Source organism: Trichechus manatus, unplaced genomic scaffold, assembly GCF_000243295.1.
Source record: "Trichechus manatus latirostris isolate Lorelei unplaced genomic scaffold, TriManLat1.0 scaffold00080, whole genome shotgun sequence".
NCBI classification, from domain to species: domain Eukaryota; kingdom Metazoa; phylum Chordata; class Mammalia; order Sirenia; family Trichechidae; genus Trichechus; species Trichechus manatus.
This window is the reverse complement of record NW_004444016.1, coordinates 1887987-1913523: the sequence shown is the minus strand read 5'-3', so window position 1 is coordinate 1913523 and position 25537 is coordinate 1887987. Positions and strand designations below refer to the sequence as shown.

Genomic DNA, 25537 nt, shown 5'->3' with positions numbered 1-25537 from the left:
CGGAAAGAGGGACGAGCAGGTAGAGCCGGAGGGGCTCTTGAACAAAGGCCTTGAACGCCAAACAAAGCAGTTGGATTTTATCCCGGGGAGCCATGGAGGCTTTCCAGCAGAAACCCCCACTTGGGGCACCCGGCTTCGTGCATCTCGCATCGCCACGCCTTTGATCATACTGCCCAAGTGCACGACTTAAAAACTTTTGATTCCCGAAAACTTATCCGTGCGCCTACTCGTTCTCTTGAGTTTTTTTCCTGTTGTAACCCGAAGAGGCGCCACCGGACCAGACTCCAGTACGGACGACCGGCACCGATCCCCGCCCCGCCCCCACCCCAGGCGCGCTTCCCGAGGCTGCGCACGCGTCCACCGCCGCCGGGACGTGACTCCGGGAACGTCCGCTCCCAGCAGCAGCGGCAGCTGGAGGGTTACCACAGCCAAGCTAATCCAACTTCTGCGGCCGCCGCCATCCGAGTTCAGAGCTGAGGCCGGTGCTCTCGGCCCGCAGTTTGGGAAGTTCCCGCTGGTTTCAGAAGTTTCCTTAAGTGTCCTGAGGGCTTTCCTCAGGTGGGGCCTCCATTCAGGCACTTACTTAGCCACTCATTTACCCTTTAGAGGTCCTCGCCGCCCTCCCCGTCCCCAATTAAGTGACGGACGCAGTAGCGACGGCGGCCGCTTGAGTGACAGGCATGATTACCAACCGACATCGGGAAGCTCCCGTTTGGGCCCGCCCGGCGCATGGCCGGGGGCCCAATTAAAGGAGTGGAAATGCCAAAGGGGGTGGTAACGGGGCAGGCGAGTTGGTGGCGGTTCCTTGGTGATTGCGCGCTGGGGGTTGAGGCTTCTACGGGTTTTCGGATGATGCCGTGACACAGCATAACAACAGCGTTGACAGCGTGAGCGCACCCCGGCGGAGGGGGCCCTTCCGAACCAGAGGCGGCGCGACGTAGAGGCAGGGTGCTATTTGAGGGTGCTCTTTCGAAGCTCTTCCGCGAGTGGGGGAAGGGCGGCAGACGCCGAACGGCCCCCCTGTGCGCCTGCGCTGGCACCTACGCCGGCCGGCCTGCACTCCCGCGCATGCTCGGAGCACGCAGGCCCTCACGGCGGCCGGCTGCACTGCGCGTGCGCGCCCGCGAGCCCGCTGAAGAGCGGCGCTGGCAGAAGTCGGGCGGGAGGCCTGTGACGTCGTGAGTAGCGCCTTAAAGTGCGGCCCGGGCCGGGTGTCCGAGGGTCCGGCCGGGAGTGAGTCCGCGCCCCTGCAGAAGCCCCCGCGGCATGAGGCGCGACCGGCGCCCCTGCCCCCCAGGACGTGGAGAAAGTGGAGGAGGAGGACGCCCCGTCGCCGCCACCGCTGCATGACCCGCCGCCCCTAAGGCCCGACCCAGCGCCTGGCTCCTCGACGCCTCCCGCCGGGCCCTCTGGCAACGCATGGGGGCCCGGCGCTAAGGATCCCTCCTCCCCGGGGGCGCCGGGGCGCGTCCCCCGAGGGCCATGCCCGGCCGCCCCGCCCGCCCCAGAGGACCCTAGAGAGCGGTGCGGGGCCATGGCGACCGCCGGCGGCTACACGGACCTGCGTGAGAAGCTCAAGTCCATGACGGCCCGGGACAACTATAAAGCGGGCAGCCGGGAGGCGGCGGCTGCCGCTGCCGCCGCTGTAGCCGCTGCTGCCGCCGCCGCCGCCGCCGCCGAGCCCTACCCGGGGTCCGGGGCCAAGCGCAAGTTCCAGGAAGACTCGGACCCGGAGCGCAGCGACTACGAGGAGCAGCAGCTGCAGCGGGAGGAGGAGGCGCGTAAGGTGAAGAGCGGCATCCGCCAGATGCGCCTCTTCAGTCAGGACGAATGCGCCAAGATCGAGGCCCGCATCGACGAGGTGGTGTCCCGCGCCGAGAAGGGCTTGTACAACGAGCATACGGTGGACCGGGCCCCGCTGCGCAACAAGTACTTCTTCGGCGAGGGCTACACGTACGGCGCCCAGCTACAGAAGCGCGGGCCCGGCCAGGAGCGCCTCTACCCGCCGGGAGACGTGGACGAGATCCCCGAGTGGGTGCACCAGCTGGTGATCCAGAAGCTGGTGGAGCACCGCGTCATCCCCGAGGGCTTCGTCAACAGCGCCGTCATCAACGACTACCAGCCGGGTGGCTGCATCGTGTCGCACGTGGACCCCATCCACATCTTCGAGCGCCCCATTGTGTCCGTGTCCTTCTTTAGCGACTCCGCGCTCTGCTTCGGCTGCAAGTTCCAGTTCAAGCCTATCCGGGTGTCCGAACCTGTGCTTTCCCTGCCTGTGCGCAGGGGGAGCGTGACTGTGCTCAGGTAACCAGCTAGGAGGAGGCCTGCTTTGTATAGATCTTACCCATTCTGCTTGTGGGTTGTGGGGAGTGGGGGGAAGGGCCTGTGCCACTTAAAATACGGATAGCAAGACAGTATAGGTCAAGGAGCTGATCTAGATTTCTGTATCCCCGAGGCAGGTTTGACGCAATCATAAATTTGAGAACTAATCTAAAGGCATCTTTCCAGAAGGCGCGGAGCTGTGTATCAGGAAGCTAAGATTTTAGGCGTCTGCTTCCCTGTGTTAGTTTAAGCAAGTAATTTATCTATTCTGGTCTCCGTTTCTAAATCTGTGTTTTTGAAAAAAAAATTGAGTTGAACTTAACTAACTGAAAGTCTTTCCTACTATACTGTTTGTTGGTTTTACTAACAGAGGAAATGTTCATGGATTCCTTAACAGAAAAAATACGGAAGGCGGCTCCTGAAAGTACTTAATTGATGCACAGCCTCCGTTCCCAAGGTGGGGGCGGGGGTGTGTGAGGTCCCTGGAGTTGCACAGATTAGTGGTTGGGCCAGGAATAGAGTTCAGTGCATTCTTAAAATTCTCCCACCTTGGCTGCAGAAGAGCCCATTGGTCTTTTTAAGAATGTGTTACCTGTTTTCAGGACTGAATAAAACAAAATAAAGTTTGTTTCTTGACCTGATATTTAGTCTTGTAGTTATGTCGGTAGCAGAAGTTAGGTTCTTGGCCTATTTTGGGTCCCAGATCTTGCTGAGAATTAGCTCAGTACGCCGGTCTCCAGAGAAGAATGCCTGCTGAGACACCTTTGCTTGTTTAGATGAAGCAGAAAATTTATTTGGATCCTGCCTCCTTCCAGCCCTGAAACAGGTAAACCTAGGAAGGTACTTCAGTAATCCCCAAAACCTCTTAGGAGATCTAGACTGCAGCTGTCCAGAGCAGGTTTGTTGACCACTGAATTAAAGCACAGAGTCAGTACACGCTGGGGTTTTGTTTTGAGCAGCTTAATCTCTGAAGTGCAGTCAAGGCAGGCCACAGTCAGGGTAGGGAGGGGTGGGTCCCTGGAGCCCTCTTCATATTATGGAGCAGGTCCTCTGTTTCATTTGAGTTGGACAACAGGCTCCTTCCTTGTCTGGACATGGCGGCAGAGCCTTGTGATGTCTGTCATCTCCTGATGGGAAAGTCGGGGATGTTGGTGGCAACAGAAGCAGTACTTTGGCTTCCTTATGCCTCTGAAACATGGCAGGTGCCCACCTCAGAAACCCAGAGAGCCCCTTTGTCATTTGGGCTGCAGAGCATCTCGGATTTACATGGTGTTTCCAGAATGATGTCTGGGCAGAGCCCTTTAAGATGGGATTTCTAGGGCAGACCCTCCCAAGAGGCTTGCTGTGTATAGCAGGTTGGTGTCTGACCCCACTGAAGGACTCCTAGTGCTGAAAGGACCTCATACAAGGACCATTTAATCTCTTAGTTAGGTGTTAATTTTCCATGTAGTCAGAGGCTCTCAGTATTGTTTTCAGGAGGTGGAGCAGTGGTCAGGTGTATAACGGGAAGATCAGAAAAGGCAGTTTGTGAGTTTGAGATTGTGGCCTCCGGCTCACACACAGCCCACCGTGTTGAAGAGCAGAAATTTCACGTTCTTAAAATGTAGGTCTGTTAGTGATCAGCAGTAGGATTGCATCATCAGGAAAATTCTCTTCATCTTTTTCTGAGAATAGTAAAGTGCTAGAGCTTCCCAATCCTTTCCAACCCTGCCCCCCTGGATTCTGACTTGGCCATGGAGTTAGCGTGGGAGGCTCAGTGACGTCCTGAAAAGTGCTACCCTGGGCTTTGAATTCATGTCTTGTTTGCTTTGGGAACTTGTGGGTGTTCTCAGAGCTGGTTTTCACGTCTGTCAAGTGGGGGTTATACCAACTTCCGAAGCCTGTTAGAATTAAATGTGGTGGTTTGGTGTCTGCTGTAGAGCCTGGTACAGGGTAAGCACTTAAATAGGTGCTTGTTTTCATAACAGCCCTGTTCTCTTGTTAGGGAGGGGCTAGGGATTTGGTGGAGCATGAATCATAGGCTCTTCTTGGAGTTCACAGCCCAGCTGAGACCACAGACAATGAATAGTTAGAGCCCAGGACAGTAACAGGAGCACATTGAGGGGGACATCTTACCCGCTCTGGAGTGTTGGAAGTTTTTGGGAGGAAGTTAAGTTAGAACTTGAAGGATGACTGGGAGTTAACCAAGCAAAGCAGGGAGGGGTGCAACAATGGCAGTAGCATGGTGGGGGTGTTCCAGCCATAGGGAACAAACAGGCAAAGGCAGTTAAGGGGGAGTGCTGACTTGAGGCAGATGGAGTTCATTATTAGTCCTTAGATCCAACCTGAAGCAGAGACCCCCCCCCCCATGGGGGATACTCTGATACAGGTTTAAGGGAGGGCTTCTCAACAGTGGCACTTGTTGACATTTTGGCCTGGATAATTCTTTGTTGTGTCGGGCTGTCCTGTGCATTATAGGGTATTTAGTAGCATCCGTGGCCTATTAGAAGCCAGTAGCGCCTTCTGTAATGACCGGAAGTGTTTCTAGACATTACCAACTGTCCAGGGGGAAGGGGGAACACAAAATCATCCTGTTGAAAACACTGCTCTGGGGTTCTGGAACCCATCCCTCTAATTTACATTTCCTTGAACCTGCTCACTTAGCACTTCGAGCTTTTGTGTGCAGGTGGGTGAACACTTGCCGGTTAGCAGTGCCTCTCTTCAAATCCTGCTTGGGCTCTTCCCCAAACTGGTAGGAGAGACGATGCTTTCTCACTTCCTGGTACGTATTCCAGCTCAGAGCTGTTGAGCTATAAACTCCCAGATTGGAAGGAAGGGGCTGATTAAAATAATGGTGCTCTGTGGATGGGGAGGGATTCTAATAATTCTCATCTGACTTGGGCTTCACTTGGTGTTGGTGGCAGTGATGTCTGTTCTTGTCCAAGGCAACATGGCAGGAATACAGTTTTATATTCAGTAGTTGTCAGCGGGTATGTCGGTGTGTGGCAGACATTGACTTGGCAGTGTCCAAGCCTGAGCATTTAGAGCAAGGTCTCATGGATGCTCCTCAGAGTGCTTCAAACTCCTTTCCAAACCCAGTTGGCAGTGGTTTTTTGGTAACCTTCCTATGTTGGGCCTGGGTGGGTCCCCTCCTAATGCTTGTTCTCCAGGAAAGTAAATGTCTTTTACTTTGTTTTTATGTCAACTCATCCCACATTCCCTCTATTCCCTGTAGTGGAAATGGGGCAGATTAAAACAGACTCCTGTTGGATTAATTGGAATAATTATTTCCAGGCTAATTGCTTACTTGCTGCTGCTCTTAACCACTGCTGCCTGGTCTGTGGTTGTGGTGGCCATATTCCCAGAGACCGAGGCCTTGGCTGTCCATGTGGAAATGACTCGATCTGTTTGTGTATCGCTGGCCGTGGGCATGCAGTGTGAGCTCAGCCTGCGACTCTTACAGTTAAGAGTTGGTATTGGGTATAATGGGCACCCCTGTCAGTTCTGGGCTAAAGGCTGAGTTTGTGCAGCAGCTTAAAAGCAAAATTTGTCTTTCTGCTTCAAATAGTTGGGGCAGTAGGGCAGATGGGTCCTGGGCCACATCCCCTGTGAGGAATCTTCTGATTCTCTGAGTGGGAGGAGCCACAGAGTGAAGCCAGGGCTGTGTATGCTGGGGTTAGGGGCTCTGGCCACCCTGGGTGCTGCCAGGCCTGACAAGGCAGAGGGTGTCAAAGGGAAGGAAGCTGGCAGGCGAACTGTGGTCTTCATCACAGAGCTCTGAGCAAACAGTGGATAAGTAGGCCAGGAAAATACCAGGTCTGGATGGCCATTTTAGGCTGGGCAGTTGCTATGTAACCATCGCTGAGTTATGGTGTTAGCTACGTAGGGGCGTGAGCTCATCTTTGCAGACCTCTTTCATGGAAGGGTGCTGTGGGGTTACATGCTTGTTCTTTGTTGAAGCCAGTGAAGCCCCCAGGACAGTTGGAGTTTATCACCAGAAAAACAACAACCCCCCACTCGAAAAAAAAACCCCACCAAAAAACCGTGTAGCCTAAACACTGAAACAAAGAGTTTGATGTCAAACCTGAATGGAGTTCAGCACGACCACTTTAGCTATTTGACCTTGGGCAAGTTACTTAACCTTTCCTCTTCTGCAAAATGGGACTAATGATGCCATAGAGTTGTCATAGAAGGTTAAGTCTCTCTAATACTATTGCATACTTGAAGTTTAGCTGAAAATGTCTCAGGAGATGAGCTGTTCTCTGTGCCCAGCTGCTGTGTATTTGTACCATGATATGTGCAGACCATCTTCCTTCTGGATTCAGAAAGCCCCAGGACTTCTCATAAAGGTTAGGTCACATGTCTTCTTGGGGGCTGAGGTCTGGTAAATAACTTGAGCCTGAGGTTCTCAGTCCTGTGGGCCTGTCATTGGTGAGGCAGGCTCTGGGGGCTGCCCAGGACAGGCAGCTCCAGCTGCTGGGAGGCTGTGACCATGCCAGGATCTCAGCCAGTCCCTCTGTCTGGTCTACCCTAGCCTGGGTAGGGCCTGGGGTAAATGGGAAATGGAGGCCATCTTGGAAATGTACCTTGACAAATCAGTCTCCCTAGTGAAAGAGAGATGTACCGTCCCCTTATAAAGGTTTTCAGACTCCTCATTTAATGTGCAGTTTAATCCCCCGAGGAAGGGCTTGCTGTTATCTTTGTTTTACAGATGTAGAAACTGAGGCTCTGAATTAGTAGAAGAGTTTAGCTCAGCAAACATTTCATATAGCATCACTGTGTGCAGAGATGAGTAAGGCCTTTGAAAGCTTTTTCTGCTAGGGAAGACAATTTCTGCAAGGCCAAATGTAGTAGCAGAGAGGTATGGGTGAATGTGGGAGGGCAGTGAGGGGGAAACCCAGCCTGGGGGAGTCAGAAAAAGCTTCCCAGAGGAGGAGATAGATGTGTCAACTCCTTCAAGAGTCACGCTAAAGTATAGAGCTAGTGGGTGACAGGGTCGTGTTGTCACTTTTGGTGCACACTAGTCACTGCTACATGGGTGTCAGGGAGAACCAAGGGGGCTTGGCCCAGGCAGCGCACCAACAGGCTGACCAGCACCAGGCGTTTTCTCCTTTTGCTTCCCTGTGAAAACAAAAGCGGGAGGCACTGAGACTTTGCTTCATGCCAAGGGTAGGGCTGGACCTGGGGCATATTAAGTTTCAAGGCAGACTGGGACTTTCAAACAGTTTCTTTTTTGGCAAGTTGGCTCCCTAGCAGTAAATAACCCTCTTCTGGTCTCTCCTCTGCACTTTCTGAGGCTAGGAGAGCTTCCCTTGGTCAGAACTTTGAACCTCCCTACTCCAGAGGAGCTAGGTCCTCTGAGGAGGGGTCAGTAGGCTCTGCCATGGCTGTTAGGAAGTTCTGGAAGACCAGTGCTGGTGAGCCCTCCAGGTGAGGTCAGTGCCAAGGTTGTTTCCATGGGCCTGTGCAGTCCTGTTGCTGCACTAGCTCTTCCAAGGCCTGGGTTCAGTGGCAGGAACCTGGCATGGCTTGTTTTCAGTTCTAGAGCCCTTTAGGGAGTGGGAGCAGTTAAGCTTTGACAGATGTCTGGATTTGCTCCAGAACTGCGTTAAGAGAAGTGGTTTCTTGTTGGAGGTGGAAAGTCAGGGCCCTTGTAGTGCCTGTAGCCAAGTCAAACAGATTGATAACACTTGTTAACAGTAGGGAGGGTTGCCTATAGCCAGGACTGTGGATTCAGGTCTTAAAAATGTGCCTTGGAATGCCATTGGGAGGTTGGGGAAGTCCTATGTATATATATGGGACTGTGTGCAGCCTGGATCCCCTGTTCCCCCAGCATGGAGTGACAAGAGCACAGGATGAGACCTAGAGCTCAGGGGGCCTCTGCTGGTGGCAGGTCCTTCAGGGGAAGCCAGATCACGTCTGGTTGGCAGGTGCTGAACCCAAGGCTCAGGCTTACCCCAGGGTGGTCCAGAGCCCTGTGGCCTATGTCAGATGCTTAGTAAGTGGGAGCAGTGTGCTAGGCACCCTGCCTTACCTACTTAATTCTCAAAACAGCCCTGCCGATAGGCCTCCTACTACCCTCCCCAGGGGCCCCAACCACGTAGTCATAGTCTCTGTGATTCTGCAGGAAGGGCGGAGGCACTGTACCCTGTTAAAATCTTGTAATCTTTTAGTAGCCACAAAACCAAAAACCAAACCCATTGCCATCTAGTCCATTCAGTAGCCACAAAAGAACACCTGAATTATGAAGCATAACATAATAAACACGTAAGAACCTATTGCAGTCCTTATTATAAACGAAGAAACTAAGGTTTAGGCATAGCACATTAACTAAGGTCTCAGAGTTAGTGGGTAACAAAGCTGGAGTTCAAACCAGATCTTTTCAACTCCCTGATCACTGTGTGCGGAAGGATATTAATAGATGTTATTTGAGAGAAGGTTCTTCAGTCAGTGTGCAGTTAAACAAAGTCAGCAGGTTCTTTTGCTGTACTAATTTTCAGATCCTTTAACATACTAATGCTTTTTGAAACTCTCCTGTCAATATTTTCCAAATTGATATGACTGTGGGAATTTGTCTGTAGTCTCTTGTGGGACTGGTGTTCACGAAAACTCTGGTCTAGGAGCAGCGGGAGGGGAAATCCCCAAAATAAAGGTTCTTTCCCTACCCCAGCATGGTCTCAGGGCTGTGGCTTTGTTTATCTCCCCTTCACTCTTACATCCAGCTCTTGCCTATGGTTGGACTAGCCTGGCCTTTTTGAGGAGTCCTTCCCAGGCCTGCAGTGCTCTGACAGTTAGCATGGGTCTGTATAGCTGCCCTTGAGAAGGGAGCTGATTAGCAGCCACGAAGAGAAGGCTTTGTGGTCCAGGGGCAGTCAGGAATCCCTAGCAGGTGGCAGAGGCTGAGACGGTGCCCACCTCCCACTAGGCCTGTTGCTGAGAGTGTTTCAGGCTATGTAGAACTACCTCAGTTCAGTGGAGGAACTTGGGAGGGAGAGAAGGATCACTTGGATGCCATGCTCCCAGTGAGGAGTTTGCTTCCAGAGTTTCAAATCGGAAAGACGTTAACTATGAAGAGGACAGTCATCTACTCACATTCGTTGGTCTGTAAACAGTTTTAAAAATCCAGTAACTTGTTGAAAATGAGTATTTGATTTTTATGGAAATTCTTAAAATATCCTAAACATGGCTGTCTTTAAAAATTAGGATATCCTTAAATGATGAAGGCTTTTGGAAGCTTGTTTTTCCATAGACAAATTTTCTTTTTGAACATTGCAGTTTTAGATTACTTTGATGACCCAGTGGTGTTAGCATCTACCTTGACTGCCTCTGGGAGCCAAAGGGTAGGGAAGAGAGGAGAGAATGAGGAGGAGATGGGGCTCTTTATCTCTCACCAAGGTCTGGCCTCAGTAACTCCAGCTGCCTCCAAAGGTACTAGAAAGGTGTCCCCTCTGAGAACCCTTTAAAAAGAGGGGCTTTTCAAATATTCTAGTATAGGATACAGGCATGCCCGTAAGTAATCATGAACCCGGAAGAGAGAGATTAACACCAAATTGGGAGCTGGGAAAGTTTTCGTGGAAACTAACATTTATTAAGATTCTACTGTATATGCTGAAATTGCTCAGGGTGGTATTTATGTTAGGACTTAAAAGAAGAATTGATTTCCGTTAAGTAAAAGATTTCCATAAGGCAAAAGAACAAATCACACGGTGCAGACAGAGACAAGAGTGAGGCAGGCAAGATGACAGGGAAAGACTGGGTTTTCAGGTCAAACAGACACAAATGATAGCTCTGCCTCATGCTGGTCGCTGAGGGTTAGTTCCACAGCCTCTCGGAGCCTCAGTTTCCCCATTTGTAAAACGTTGATAATACCTGTGTCATAGGGTGATGATTCAGTGAGATGTTTGCAGACTGGCCCACAGGGTAAGTGCTACATAAATATTTGTTTAAAATAAAAAATAAAGCACACACACAAAAAGATTCTTGGTCTGTTGGTAGAGATTTCTGCTTTGGCTGCTGCCTTATGAGACCATTAGATCACCTCATCCCAGGTTTTTCCTTGAGTGGTGTCTGGCCGAAAGCTTCCTGGAGCTCAACTTGGTATTTCCCTTCCATGTAGATCTTTGAAGCTCTCAAATCATTTTGCCTGTTGTTCCCACTGCAACAGGGGATGGGGCAGAGAGTGGCCGTAAGACCTGGGCCATGTTCTCATTCCCTTTCCCCCCCGAAACTTCAGTTGCTTGTCCATTCTCCACACTCACATGCTCTGTGTTTAATTTCAGTGGATACGCTGCTGATGAAATCACTCACTGCATACGGCCTCAAGACATCAAGGAGCGCCGAGCAGTCATCATCCTCAGGAAGTAAGTGTTCCTGACAACTGGCACCTTCTGCTTTGCTTGCAGGCCTGTCTGCAGATATTGGTCTGGGTTCCCTTAGAGCTCATGGGTCCTCTATATTAATGGCATGTAGGGTGAAGCCTGGGAGAGAAGAAGGCTGCAAGTTCTCTTTTTTATTTGAATTCTGTGAGAATAAAGCTGTTTCATCTTTTCTTCAGCAGAAAATTAAGTTCCGTGGCTGTTGAGGGCTGAGTAAAAGCACATGCTCCCAGTGTTTATGGGCATAGTCTTGAGATAGGATTTGGGGAACATTCTTTCAGACACCCCCACCTTTTCTTTCCCCTACCTCCTTGGTTATGATTTGTCACATGTGCTTTCACTGATTATTTTTAGACTGTGCCTTAGTAGCCTGCTTTAAAAATGCCTCCGTTTTCACTTCTGGGAAGAGCAGGAGTGAGAAGAGGAGACAAAGGTGGGATGTTAGGGTGCAGTGTGCAACAGACTCACAGCTTGTGGCTGCCCTTCCTCTTTGGTGAGGGAGTTGGGGAGGTATGGACTAACATTGCCAAACCTTTGGCCATTGGGAGCACTTTTTGCCTTCTCCTCATGAGTGAGTGGCCGGGAATTTGTCAGAGGCCAGAGCCAAGCCAACTTGGGGTCCAGACAAGCTTTCCTTCTGAATGGGGTTCAAGAGAGGGTAGATATTGCCTGAGGTCTCATAGAAGGCCGCGAGCAAAGCAAGACCCAGGCTTGATCAGGGTGTCGTATAGCTTGCCATCTTCTTCTTTTAAAATTTAAATAAACTTTATTTTTTAGAACAGTTTTAGATTTCCAGAAAAATTGCAAAGACAATACACAGAGTTCCCAAATACCCCACATCCGGTTTCCCCTATTAACATCTTCCATTAGTGTAGTCCATGTGTCACAACTAATGAACCAATATCAATCCGTTCTTATTAACTAAAATCCATATTTTATTCAGATTTTCTTAGTTTTTCCCTGGTTTCTGTTCTGGGAACCCATCCAGGATCCCACATGACGTTTAGTTACCGTGTCTCCTAGGCTTCTCTTGGCTGTGATAATTCTCAGACTTGCCTTGTTTTTGATGGCATTAACAGTTTTGAGGAGTACTGGTCAGGTATTTTGCAGAATGTCCCTCAGTTGAGATTTGTCTGGTGTTTTTCTCACAGTTGGACTGGAGTTACAGGGTTTGGGAAGACTACAGAAGTGAAGTGCCAAGCTCATCACATTATATCAAGGGTACACACTGTCAACATTACTTATCACTGTTGATGCTGACCTTGATCGCTTGTCTGAGATTGTGTTTGTCAAGTTTCTCCACTGTAGAGTTACTGTCCCCCACCCCCTTTACATACCATGTTCTTTGGAAGGACGTCACTATGTACAGCCAACATTTAAAGAATGGGGGAGTTAAGCTCCACTTCCTCAAAGGCAGAATATATTAATTATTTGGAGTTTTTCTGTGTGGGAGATTTGTCTCTTCTACCTCATTTATTTATGTATTCAATCAGTTATATCAGCATGGACTCATGAACGTTTTATGCTTTCGGTTATAATCAATACAACTTTATTTTTGTTGCTTGAATTGTTCTAGCTTTGGCCATTGGGAGCTCTTTCAGTTGGCTCCTGTGTCCCTTTTGACATACGTCAGTCAACATGGTGGGTTTTTTTTTTTTGTCTCTTACACTTCGTTGCTTTCTGTCCTGCCATCTTTTTTAGACTCAGTTGATAACTTTGACTTCTGGACATTAAAGTTGACCCAGAATTCCAGAATAATGTGGTGTTCTCTTTGATGTGGCTCTGACACTTTGTCAAGTCAAAGACTTTGAGTCTCTGTTTTATCAACTGTAAAGATAATCCAGACTTGTGGGGCAGTCCTGGCAATTCAAGGGGTACAGGCAGAACTCTGGCACGTATTGGGAGCTCCAGATATTTGAATCAGCCAGGCAAGTGGCAGCCTCTCTCCTTTAGCTTATGAGTATTCTCAGAATTGACCAGAGGATGGATTTTACCTGCTTGCCCACTTTCTTTTCCTCTGATTCCCAGCACGGGCCAAAACCTAGAACCTGGAAGTGATGGAGCCTAGGAGTGCAGCATTCCTGCATTCTGTACTCTGATTTCTTCATCCAGGTCATTTCTTCTTGTGCTGTACCTGACATCTCCAACTGCAGTCAAACAGATGACCCACCCAGGCCAGGAACTTGGAAAGGACCTCCCAGAGTTACAGACCCAGAGCAGTAACTTCCCAGGTGTTTCCTCCTACCCTCTAAAAATAGCTCACTCCAGCGAATTTTAGCTGGAGGTGTTAATGGAGGTGACCATAGCCAGAAAGAGTATCAGATCGGTCCTCCAGCTGCTTCCTTCCTCTTGAATGTTGTTGTTAGGTGCTGTCAAGTTGGTTCCAACTCATAGCGACCCTACATACAACGGAACAAAACACTGCCTGGTCCTGTGTCTCCTCACAGTTGTCATGCTTCAGCTATTGTGTCAGTCCTTCTTGTTGAGGGTGTTCCTCTTTTTTGCTGACTCTCTACTTTACCAAGCATGACGTCCTTCTCCAGGGACTGATCCTTCCTGATAACATGTCCAAAGTATGTGGGATGTAGTCTCACCATCGTTGCTTCTAAGAAGCACTCTGGTTGTACTTCTTCCAAGACAGATTTGTTCATTCTTTTGGCAGTCCACGGTATATTCAGTATTCTTCGCCAACACCACAATTCAAAGGCGTCAATTCTTCTTCGATCTTCCTTATTTATCGTCCAACTTTAGCATGTGTATAAGGCGATTGAAAACACCATGGCTTGGGTCAGCTGCACCTTAGTCTTCAAGATGATAGCTTTGGTTTTTAACACTTTAAAGAGGTCTTTTGCAACATATTTGTCCAGTGCATTGCATCCTTTGGTTTCTTGACTGCTGCTTCCATCAGTGTTGATTGTGGATCCAAGTAAAATGAAATCCTTCACAACTTCAATCATTTCTCCATTTATCATGATGTTGCTTGTTGGTCCAGTTGTGAAAAGTTTTGTTTATGTTGAGGTGTAATCTGTACTGAAGGCTGTGGCCTTTGATCTTCATCAGTAAGTACTTCAAGTCTTCTTCACTTTCAGCAAGCAAGGTTGTGTCATCTGCATAATGCTAGCAAGGTTGTGTCATCTGCATAATGCTGGTTGTTAGTGAGTCTTCCCCGAATCCTGATGCCCCGTTGTTCTTCATATAGTTCAGGTTTTTGGATTATTTGCTCAGCATACAGACTGAATAGGTATGGTGAAAGGATATAACCCTGACACACAGATCTCCTGATTTTAAATCGTGCAGTATCACCTTGTCTTGTTTAAACGACTGCCTCTTGATCTATGTACAGGTTCTTCAGGAGCACAGTTAAGTGTTCTGATTTCCTGTTCTTTGCAATATTATCCATAACTTGTTATGATCCACACAGTTGAATGCCTTTGCATAGTCAATAAAACACAGGTAAACATCTTTCTGGTATTCTCTGCTACCAGCCAAGATCCATCTGACATCAGCAGTGATATCCCTGGTTCCATGTCCTCTTCTGAATCTGGCTTGAATTTCTCACAGTTCCCTGTTGATGTACTCCTGCAGCTGCTTTTGAATGATCTTAGCAAACTTTTCTTGTGTGTGATGTTGATGATGATGTTTGATAATTTCCACATTCGGTTGGATCACCTTTCTTCAGAATAAATATGGATCTCTTCCAGTTGGTTGGCTAGGTAGTTGTCTTCCAAATTGCTTGGCGTAGATGAGTGAGCGCTTCCAGATGTTGTTGAAACATCTCAATTGGTATTTTGTCGATTCTTGGAGGCTTGTTTTTCACCAGTGCCTTCAGTGCGGCTTGGACCTCTTCCTTCAGTACCGTCAGTTCCTGATCATATGCTATGGTTAAACGTTGACCAATTCTTTTTGGTATAGTGACTCTGTATATTTCTTCCATCTTCTTTTGCTGCTTTCTGCGTCATTTAGTATTTCCCCCATAGAATCCTTCAATATTGCAAACTGGAGGCTTGAATTTTTTCTTCAGTTCTTTCAGCTTGAGAAATGCCAAGCGTGTTCTTCCCGTTCGTTTTTTTAACTTCAGGTTTTTGCACGTTATTATAGTACTTTACTTTGTCTTCTCTAGCCGCCCTTTGAAATCTTCTGTTCATCTTTTTTGCTTTATCATTTCTTCTGTTTGCTTTAGCTACTCGACATTCAAGAGCAAGTTTCAGAGTCTCTTCTGACATCCATTTTGGTTTTTTCTTTCTTTCCTGTCTTTTTAATGACCTTTTGCTTTCCTCTTGAATGGTGGCTCCCATACCAGGCTGCCCAGACTGGCTGAGTCGGATGCTGCTTGTTGGAGCTAGGAGTCTGCACTGTTAACCGGCTCCCCCGAATCTCTTTGGCTAACTGGGCCCCTGGCAGTGGCCTGACCGCAGCAAGAAATGGCTATTGGGGGTGACTGAGGTTCTTTGACCTTTGGCTTGAGCGGGCCCAGGAATCAGCTAGGGACTGAGCTGTGGACAAGCACAGGACCTTGGGGTGAGGGGCTGGAGAGGAGTGTGGGGTTGTCCCTCAGCTTCCCCAGGCAGCTGAGCTGCGAAAGTGCCAGTTATAGGAAGGCAGCCAGGGGACCAGAGTAGAGCCACAGTCCTCTGCAGGATGAAGTCCAAGCCCCTCATTGGGCTTTTGAGGGCCTTGCCTGTCTACCCAGCCTAGTCTCTTGGCATTTTCTCCTTCACTTTCTACTCCTGCAGCTCCTGGTGTGGTCCAGGAACTTGTGCCCTGGGCTCTGCAGCAGTGTGGCCTCTGTTCAAAATGCTTTCCCATCTAGCATGCTAATTTTCTGATCTATTCCCAGGACCACACTGAATGTTGTTAACCTAGCCATCCTTCAAGGCTGCAGGAAGCACTTATATACAGAACTGTAGCCCTTTCAGCACCCGCTTGTGTGGTCTCTCATAGTCCACACACTTGTCATTGTGAATTTCCAAGTCTCCGTTCTGTGGGGGCAGGGAGATCCGAGATCCCTCCCTGTTCATCTGGGACCCAGCATGCTGCCCAGCCCAGGGGAGGCATTGATCACTGGGGGAGCAGCTCCAGAGTAGCTGCAGGGGCTTGTCCTGGAGAAGAAGCTGGTAACAAGGTGGAAAGGGGAGCATCTTGGGCTAGGAACTGCCGGAGATCGCAGTGTATGGCCTTGGAGGGTCCCTGGGTGGCGAGGCCATGTTCACAGGGTAGCATATGAGCATTGAACTCAGCCTTGCCCTGGCACAGAGGGTTTGGAGCTGCCCTGCCTTCTCCTAGGTTCGAGTAAAGATTGTATAGACTGCCGAGAAAGGCCTAGGGGCTCTGTCACTGACTGTGGTCAGTCAGAGCTGGGAAGGTCTTTGTAAGGGCCTCATGGGGGTAGAGTGGTGGGTGGCTACCAAGTGCTTTCTGGTTCACGGTGTGCACTTCTTTGAGCGAGGATATGGTGCCTTCGTTTCTCACGGTGAGGACTGGAAGGCTGTGTCTTTCTGAGAGCTCCCCCAGGAGCGGAGTCCTTAGTCTACAGCTTGGTGTTACAGTCTGTTTCTGTCACAACCAGTAAACGGCTGAATAAGGCCTTGAGCTGGGTCTCCTGGTGCGGGATCTTGTGCTGGTCTCTTGGTCATTTGGCACAGTGGAGCACCCAGTCCCTGCGTGCGCTGTGTGTCATTGAGGTATACGCTGTGAGTTTAAGAAAAGGAGCTCAGAAAAGAGCTTTCTCACTTCCGCTGTATAAGCAGAGAGCTTATTACCGAGAGTGTTCTAAGTGGCGAGGGATACTTTACAGAGGGTGGGATCGGGCAGCAGGCTGCAGACTGGTCAGCTCCTTGGGCCTCTCAGCATTCCCAAGCAGTCCCCGAATGTTGCCATCTCCCAGCCCACCCAAGGCAAGATGCCCAACGTGCTTAAATATGGTCAACCTTTGGTGCCCCTGGAGCCCTGGTGGTGTAGTGGTTAAGAGCTTGGCTGTTAACCAAAAGGTCAGCAGTTCGAATCCACTATCTGCTCCTTGGAAACTCTATGCAGCAGTTCTGCTCCGTCATCTAGGGTCGCTATGAGTTGGACTGGACTTGACGGCAATGGATTTGGTGGTGGTGGTTGGTTATTTTTTTTTTGGTGCCTCTGGCAGGGAAGCTGGACCATAGCTTGAAATGTTTGCTTTGCTTCACTGAGGTGTTGGCAGCTCTTTAATCCCTGGCATTCATCTCATGTGGGCGTCTGGTCTTGTCTGGCCAGGAGGATGGAGTGGGAATGGTAGGGGACTCGGGTGGAGCAAGAGCATACATTCAAGCGTGAACCTGGACTTGGCACATTCAGGACCTAACCTTCCTGGGGGCGGGGTTAAAAGTTTAGATAACTGGTTAGTGGCTCACCAACTTCTGGGATGTAATAGTTCACCTGCGGGGTGGGGTGCCTTCCATTTTTCCATGGTTCCTTGGTGTGCAGCCTACCCTCCTACCTCTGGAGGGCCTTGCCGGCTGCCTTATGCTGAGCATCCACCTTCTACAAGCCATGCACTGGATAGAGTGGTGCCTGCAGGCTAACCCCAACAGTAGAGGGTGTGAACTGCCTCAGGTCACCTAGGTAGTCTGGAATTATCTTTGAGCAGGGCTTTTGGTTGGGTTCCCTGGAAACATCAAACCTCTGCTATGTACCACGCACCTGAGGTAGACCTCTCAGGAAACTTAGCATGACTTTGATGGTTTGTATGTAAATAGGTTTGTGCTTTGTATGCCAGTACACCACAAAGCAGAGTGAACACTGTCCTAAAAGCACAGAGTACATCCCCTGGGGAGCCCAGCAAAACAACCCCAAAAAATTACATCCAGCTTAGGGGGAGGATCAGGGCAGCCTTATTAGAGGAACTGACTGCTGAGCTAGAAACTGCTGGCCAGGATGGAACAGTAAGCTCAGAGACAGGAAGGCAGAGAATGGAGGGAACCTCGCTGTGAGGGAAGTCAGGAGATGGCTAGTGGACCCCACCAATCCCTCTGTCTCTAGGACGGCTCTAGTGTGTGGCTTCTAGAGGCCCTCAGAGCTGTGCTGGGTCTGCCCACAAGACTTGTATTTCTGAGGACAGCAGGTAACCAGGTGAAGTAGCTCCAGGCAATATAAGCCCACTTCTTTGCTCTTGGTCAAGTAGAGCGCAGCTCAGAATGGTCCGAAGCTGGGAAAAGCAGCTAGAGATCTGTTTGCCAAACGTTAACAAGTCTGGTGTGTGCTGGGCTCAGTGCTAGTGCCAGGAATGCAGTTAGTCTGGACTCTTTTCATTCAGTCTGTCAGCTGGGGAAAGCAGACATTTAGCAACTCACCAGGGAGTGCCGGGGTCAAGGAAGGCTTTCCAGAGGAGGTACCCCAAAGGTTAAAGGATGCTTGGGCAATAGCCAGGCATAGAAGGGGCTGGGGGGTGAAGATAGTTCAGGCAGAGGAGGTGCTCATTCCAGAGGCTTGGGGTTGAGGACTTTAAGGCAGTCCAGTATTCTGGAACATAGAGTGCAGGTGGGGTAGAGGGCTTGACAAGATCTAAGTTAGTCAGAGAAGCTGCTATGCCCAGACACCTGGAGGGCAGTGGTGAGTCATCTAGGCGGGTACACAGTGGGGATAAGCGGTCTTGGCTGGATTTACATGTGTTGACTGAACAAAATGGCTGATTTGGTCATTCAGAGCCAGGGGCCCCAGGTTCCAGGGAAGACCCTCCCCGAAAGCAGAGCAGCCCAGATGTGAGGCTGGGGTTGTGGGTAAGCGAAGGGCTGAGAATGGTGGGTGCACTCTGTGTCTGTCCCTCAGCAGTGTCCCTGTCCCTGGCCAGTCCTGAGGCATGCCCCCACCAAGCCCCCCACCATTGCCAGGCATGGTGCTGCTCCTGTCTCCGTGATTCTTGTTCCCTCTGCTGAGGGTCAGCCCACAGTCATCCCTGGGTCTGGTAAATGTATGTGTACGTGAGCATATACCCTGCCTGCTTGGCTCCCTGACCAGTCTGGTGTCTGCTACCTGCCCAAGAAAGAAGGGGGCAGTGAGACTGCCAGGTCTGGACTGCTGGCATGGCCCTGCTGTGTCCTCACCAAGCGTGAGCCGGTTGCCAGAGCCCCTAAGCCTGTCTTCTTACCTGTAAATTGGAGCAGCTGTGATGTGATGGCTGGGAATAGTTAAACTCGTAAATGCCGACTATGCTTCTCCTAGTTCCTTCTTTACTATAGCTCTCTCTCTGATCCTGATGGTCATACCTGGTGGAGGGTACCATGTGAGCTGAGGCACGGGGAGGGGAGGGAAGGAAGGCCTCAAAGTGTGGCATTCATTGGCCCAGCCGGGGAAAAGCAAACTTGGCCTCAGACCTTCTAGTGTCCTGGAGGACTCAGGCCCCAGCAGGGGGATCCCTGGGCACCCTGTCGCCTGTCTGACATCCGTAGAGCCCTGGTTCCTGGGCCCAGGCGTGAGGTGTATAGCGTGACGGGGTAACCGAGCTGATCAATTTGGAGAGGCTCCCGTTGGGGCTTAGGTGTCCCGCAGGCCTGTGTATGGGTGGGGGTGGGGGATACTGCTGGTAACCCAGGGCTACATGTTCGGAGTGTCTCTTCTTTGGGTGATACCCTTCATGTGCCTTTCAGGCTCTTCTGACCGTAACTGCTCCACCCTGCCTCAGGACTGCTTTGTTCAGGGAGCAGGGCAGGAGGTCAATGTGGGAGAGGGCTTGCCGGCAGGGGCTGGGCACTATTGCAGGAGAGACATCAGGGCGCAGGTCTGGGCTTTGTAGGAGTCTCGCTGTCAGAGGTGCTGGAGCTTAAACCTGGACTTGGGTCCAGGATACTGCATATACCAGGAAGGGCTTGAATAGGCCCGCAAAGCCAGGCTTTGTAGCACAGGGTGCTTGGTGAGGGTGGGTCATGAAATGAGGTGGCAGTGGACAAGGAGCTGCCCTTCTGCAGGGTCACTTGTGTAGGCCGGTCCTCTGTCTCCCAGGAATGGTGGTGCTACCAGCACAGCTTCTGTTCTGCTCTGTAGTGAAGAGCTCACGTGGGCCATCGAGGCTGCTGTGGGGTAGCAACTGTGTGACTTACATAGCTCCCGTCCTCACCCTCCCCCACCCCCCAAAGTGGGAACCATCCCCCAGCAGTGTCTGAGGGTAAGTGAGTGAGAAAGGAGAGTGAGGGAGCACCTGGAGCAGCCATAGTGGCTTCCCTCCCTTTAGTCCATGCATGAAGGCATCCTCAAGGTTTCACTTGTACCTAGGCCTCATCCCTGCCTTATCTTGGGGGCTGCCCTGACACCCTGGGAGACCTGGGGGACTTCTTCTCTCTGGATGAGGTGGTCATTCAGAAAGTACCTTTCTTCTCATACCTGAGGGGGCCTCCTGTGCTCCTGGGTGCTGACTCAAATCTAAGACAGGTCTTCGTTTCTGTCACCCGCCTAAGGAGATCCAGGCTCAGACTGAAGACTAGAATGGGGCCTCCTGACTCCAAACATGGGGCTCTCTGCACCAAACTCTGAGGGGGCTTGTAAGAGGGCTGTGTCCTGGAGTTAAGCTGCTGCTAGGCTCTGGACTTGGGGTCTAGCTCTAGCCTGGCTTCCTGCAGTTTGGTGGCTTTTTGGAGGAGGGGGCAGGAGCTCTCCAGCTGTGATGAGATAGACTGTAACAGCCGCAGGGGATGTGCCAGGAGTTCATGCTGTCCCCAAAGTGGGTGCAGAAGGCTGGGTTTCTGGTATGGCCACCTCTGATCACCCCTTCTCTGGAGGCTGCCCCCTGATGGCAGCAGGCGTCTCATGCTGTAGGGGAACAATCTCCTTCCCCTTCTCTGGCAGCTGGGGAGAGAAGCAGAGAGGCAGTTGGTGCCCCTGGCTTGTCTGTCCCTAGCCTCTCTCGCAGTCCTAGACCCAAGGCAAGGGGCTACCACCCCTACCTCACCTGTCCAGGCTAGCCACCTGGAGTAGGAAACAGCTTTAGGAGAATTGGGGTACCTGCCGTGGCCTGGTGCATGTCAGTTGTGCCAGCGTGGCAGGGTGTGCTCACATTTCCCAGCTACAGAGGCGTGGGCTCAGCTGAGGCCCAGGCTCTAGTCTTGGTGGCTCTGCTGTTCTCTTGCCCTCCATCACTCACCTAAGAAAACAAGTCCAGGATGCCAGGCCCTGCCCACCAGGGCTTCACTGGCACCCAGGGGCCTTCCTGCCCTGAGCATGGGATCCCCAGCACCTGCAGAGTCTTAGTGTTGGACTTAGCCCTGTAGGTGTCAGGGGAGGGACTTTCTTCCATGTGGCTTCAGATCCTTGGAGTCCTCTTGAGTCGAGCTTAATGGCTCATTTGGTCTGATCTCTGCTCCCTGGACCTCTCACTTGAAGGATTGGAAGCCCGGCCTGGTATAGAAAAGGGCCTCAGCGCAAGTGATTCTCATGCACATCCTCAATCTGGGTGCTGCCCAGTACCGCCTCTTGTGCTGTGCCCCTCTACAGACCCCTAGCCTTGAAGGAAGCCACTGCTTTGACTGCTAGACTCTCAGAACTGAAGGAGGCCTTAGAGCCAGTCACATTTCTCCCTCATCTGCTTAGCTGGGGAAACAGGACTGGAATGGGACAGTGACCAGCCTGGGCTCTGAGTGGCAGCGCCAGGGCTGGCTCTTCCTCCTCCTTGCTGTTTAGGTCCCTGAACCCAAGCAGGCGCTGTGGAGGCTGAGACTGGTGGGCTAGCAGATGCTGCTGTGTCCCTCTGGCCTCCCATTCTGTGAGGCCAAAGCAAAGGGGGAGGGGTGGCTGCCCTGCCCAGCTACTCACCAGTGTGGCCCTGAGGGCATTAGGAACTTGGGTCCCCAGCTGGAAGGAGGGAGAACCCTATGCTGGCTCAGGATATAGACCTCTGCCAGGTCAGACCCCTGGCTCCTTCCTATGGATTTGACGGTTTGCTCCCATGACCTCTGGGAGGTGTGACCTTCAGCTTTCTGACCTAGTTTCCCCACCTGTTTACACTAGGCCAGGCTGACAGAGGGGCCGCCATGGAGGCCGGGTTGCAGTTGTCACCCAGAACTCCGGGCAGCCTAGCCCAAGGCAGCTCTTAGATTTCTCTTCTGCTCTCTCCCCTGCAGCATTCCTGCAAGGTGTGTCCTTTGAGTCCTGCCCTGGCCACAGTCCCTACTTCTCAGCACCACCTGTGCCCCCACCCCTCCCACCCCAGGCTGTTACGCAGACTCCTCTCCTGCCTCTGCTTCCCTGCCTGACCCACCAGCCTTCTCTCTGCCACACAAGAAGCCACAGAGCCTCTTTGTGGTTTTCCCAGGCCAGCTCCTCCCTGCCTTGCTTCATGAGGGATGTAAGTAAGCACCCTGAAGGGTCTCTGCCCAGCTCCTCCTTGTCCTCCCTGGCCACACTCACATGGTTTCCCTTCTCTAGATAGTGCTGGGTGGGGACACGAAAACTCTAAAGGCTTTACCTTTAGCCTCCTCTGGCCTCCACTCAGCACCCTGGGACAACCAGAAGGCCAACTATGTGGCAGGACCAGAGCACCACCCAAGCCAGGCTCATGGTTTGGAGTGGGCCAGGGCTCCTGGCTCTGCCACTCTCACGTCAGGAAGCCAAGGCCAGCTGTGCCCCAGCCTCGGTGTCCCTGTGTTCACAGTGATGAGTGGGCAGCTCTGGTCACTTTTCTTCTGTCCTCCTATAGGCTGGGGCCAGGGCAGCCTCCATGTTTAGTTATTTCAGGCAAGGATGAGGGAGGCGTCTGTTTAAGTGTGCTGGTGCCTACTGATAGGGCCCTCAGTCCTCGGGCAGGTGGAACAGATGCCTCGGGAGAACTTCTGAGCCTGAGTGAGGAGAGGTGGGGCTGCCCCATTCTGCCGAAATAGCCCTGGTGTCTTTCCCTGAGGCAGCAGGTCCCTACCATTGGAAGTCTCCAAACAAAGATGTTTCTTATCTGCTTCTAAGCTTCAGCTTAAGAAGGAGGGTCTTTGAAAGTCAGCTGCTTAAATCCCTAGTTAAGCCAGGAGGAGACTAACACAAGCACAGGACAGAGACTGCTGGACTAGGCCTGGCCTAAGGGAATTGACCTGAGTGAGGCCAGTACCCTCCCTGAGGTCTGTTGGCGACACCACGTGTGTTTCCTTTGCAGGACGAGGTTAGATGCGCCCCGGTTGGAAACAAAGTCCCTGAGCAGCTCTGTGTTGCCACCCAGCTATGCTTCAGATCGGTTGTCGGGAAACAACAGGGACCCTGCTCTGAAGTCCAAGCGGTCCCATCGGAAGGCAGACCCTGATGCTGCCCACAGGTACTTGGCTGGGGCCTTTCACTGAAGGCCACCATGGTGGCCTTCGGACCTGGCTGCAAGGTGAGGTGGGTGGGAAGCCTAGGGGTTGGCTGGGTGGGAGCCTGGGATTCCCCACCCTCTTGAGCCTGACTCCTGCTTCCTCTAGGTTGGTGACGTTAGTCCACCTATCCCCTGGCCAGCTGCCTGTACCCTCAGAGAGAAGGGATTAGGAAAAGACTGTTGGGAATGCTTCATGGCTTTTGCATGTCTTCCTTTGTTCACTTCCACCCAGAAAGATGTGTGGGTTCATATTTAATATAAGAGGGGAGCTCATGACTTGGAGGATTGCAAACCAGAGTTGGGAGAGGTTTCTGAAGAGCTCATGTTTAGGCTGAGGTCAGAAGGATGAGAAAGATCTGCTGGAAAGGTGTTCTAGTTTGGAGGTGCTGTGTGGGCCAAAGCCCAAGGCTGGAAGGAAAGAGAACTTTGTGGTTTCATGGATTAGAGGGGTTGGAGAGCAGGGAGGTAGTAGAGAGAAAGGAGAGGCTGGGGGTTGGGGGGCGGAGGTGCAGGAGAAGGTCAGAGAAGTAAAGGTAGATGGGCTGGACCATGCAAGGTCGTGAGGCTGTGATAGGAAAGGTCTCTTTTGTCCAGTAGCCCTGGCAGTGTCCTGGGCCCCAGACTCTGCCCCTCAGGGCCGAGCAGACCCCACAGGGTCACTGGGAAATGTTTCAAAGACTGGGGTGGCCACTGGCACTTAGTGGACCAGGACCTACAGTGCCAGTGCATCTGCCAGCACGTTTCTCATAAGAACCCTGGAGCCAGAGTAATCCATCCCCCAGGTGAGGTACCTGTCAGGTCATGTGCCCCTTCCTTGCAGGCCACGGATCCTAGAGATGGACAAGGAAGAGAATCGGCGCTCAGTGCTGCTGCCCACACACCGGCGGAGGGGGAGCTTCAGCTCGGAGAACTACTGGCGCAAGTCCTACGAGTCTGCGGAGGACTGCGCAGAGGCGGCTGGCAGCCCTGCTCGGAAGGTGAAGATGAGAAGGCACTGAGGCCTGCTGCCCACATCCCTCCGGGGAACTCTGGTTCATCCTCATGTAGCTGCCCCCTCTTTTTCATTTTGTTTTGTTTTGATGGTTTTTGTTTTTGGTTTTTTTGGATCCTATATTTTTTTCCCTTGGTTTGTTGTCTTTCAAGGCTGAAGAACAGAATAGCCAGGACCTAGGTCCTTGTGTTCTTGGTTTTCGTCCTGGGTGGAAAGGTTGTTGGTGTTTGTTGGGCACAGAAGCTGACACTGGAGTGACCAGTGGAGGCGTGGGGGTAGCCGTCCTCAAGTGGGGCTGTGTCAGACTGGATTTATTTAAAAGCAAACAAAATGTTTTGATTAAGAAAATTCTTGGTTTGCTTTAAATTTAAATCTTTTCAGTATTTTAAACAAAGTTTCATCTTCTGCCCCTCCCCTTTCTCCAATGACATCTGCGCTTGGTTGAGGTCTCTGGGAGCCTTGCCAGCTCCGCCCATAGTCTGATCAGCGCTGGCTCTGCTGCCCTCCCACTTCGCATTTGCTCTCTAGGTCCCACAAGCTCATGCAAACACCATTTTTTTGCCTCTGGAAGAGTTGTTCAGGTTGGCTGGGTGGTGCACAAACAGGGTCCGCCCCTGCCTCCCCAGAGCTGTTGCTCAGCCCCTGGGCCGCCTCTGAGCCCACTGGCATGCTCAGCCTACAGTTCCTTGGGGCCGCCCAGAGGCTGCCATGATCTTGGCCCCTTTTATCAAAACCTCTTCGCTGGGTTGCTTGTTTCCAAAATACATGTGTGACTGTATGGAGCAGTGGAGACTTGCCGTGTTGGGTCACTTTAGGATTGTTTCTAGCTAGAGGGACGGGTGTCCTCCCAAGTCTAGCATGTGCGGTATGGAATATTGTCGTGGTGTGTGGTAGGGTTTTTTGTTCTGAGTTTTTATTTTTCCTTTGGTCTCCTGGCTTTTTCCTTTCCCTTCGCCTCTCCAACATTGGCCAGCTTGGGCCCTCTCCCCATGGTGTCCCCCCTGGGGAGGCACCCACACCTTTGTCTGCCTGCAGCATGCATCCAAGGCCACGGCTCGGGCCTTTAGACTAGGTGGGTGCCCCTCTGCCTCAGTGGGGGTGGGAACTGGGGAAAAGCCTTTTAAAAAGATAATAATAAAAGAAATAAACAATATAAAGTCTTTGGCAGTTTCTACCCGTTCAGATCCTCGAAGGCTGCAGGGTTTTGCTAATCTAGATTCATCAGGAATTTCTCCTTGCCAGCCGGGGCCAGGGCTGAAAGCAGAGGCTGTCCCAGCCCCAGGTACCACCATCCACTGGGCATTGTCCTACAGATGCTTGGGTCTGAGACTGCAGAGGCTGAGAAATCGGGGGCAGCCACCATCAAGAAGTCCCTCTCAGGGACCAGAACTCCTTTGCCAGTGTGGATTCTTCAAGTTGGGACTATATAACTAAAGCAGTTGCAGGTTTATTTTTTTTACAGCTTTTTCCCAAAAATGATTTGTAGTTGTATGTGCAGCACTTTGCCCTAAGATGTGTGCTCTACAATAAAAACCAAATCTAATATATTTTGAAACAATTGTCTGATGCTGTAATAAGAGA

General features: G+C 51.3%; 1 protein-coding gene across 1 annotated transcript; it reads left to right on the top strand.

Moving 5' to 3' along the window:
- Positions 1 to 1357: 1357 nt before the first annotated feature.
- ALKBH5 (alkB homolog 5, RNA demethylase) lies at positions 1358 to 25109 on the top strand. Its single transcript, XM_004381003.2, has 4 exons — positions 1358 to 2304; positions 10581 to 10661; positions 22771 to 22926; positions 23786 to 25109. The coding sequence occupies exons 1-4, from the start codon at positions 1535 to 1537 to the stop codon at positions 23961 to 23963; spliced, it is 1185 nt and encodes a 394-aa protein (XP_004381060.1). The 5' UTR covers positions 1358 to 1534; the 3' UTR covers positions 23964 to 25109.
- Positions 25110 to 25537: the final 428 nt, after the last annotated feature.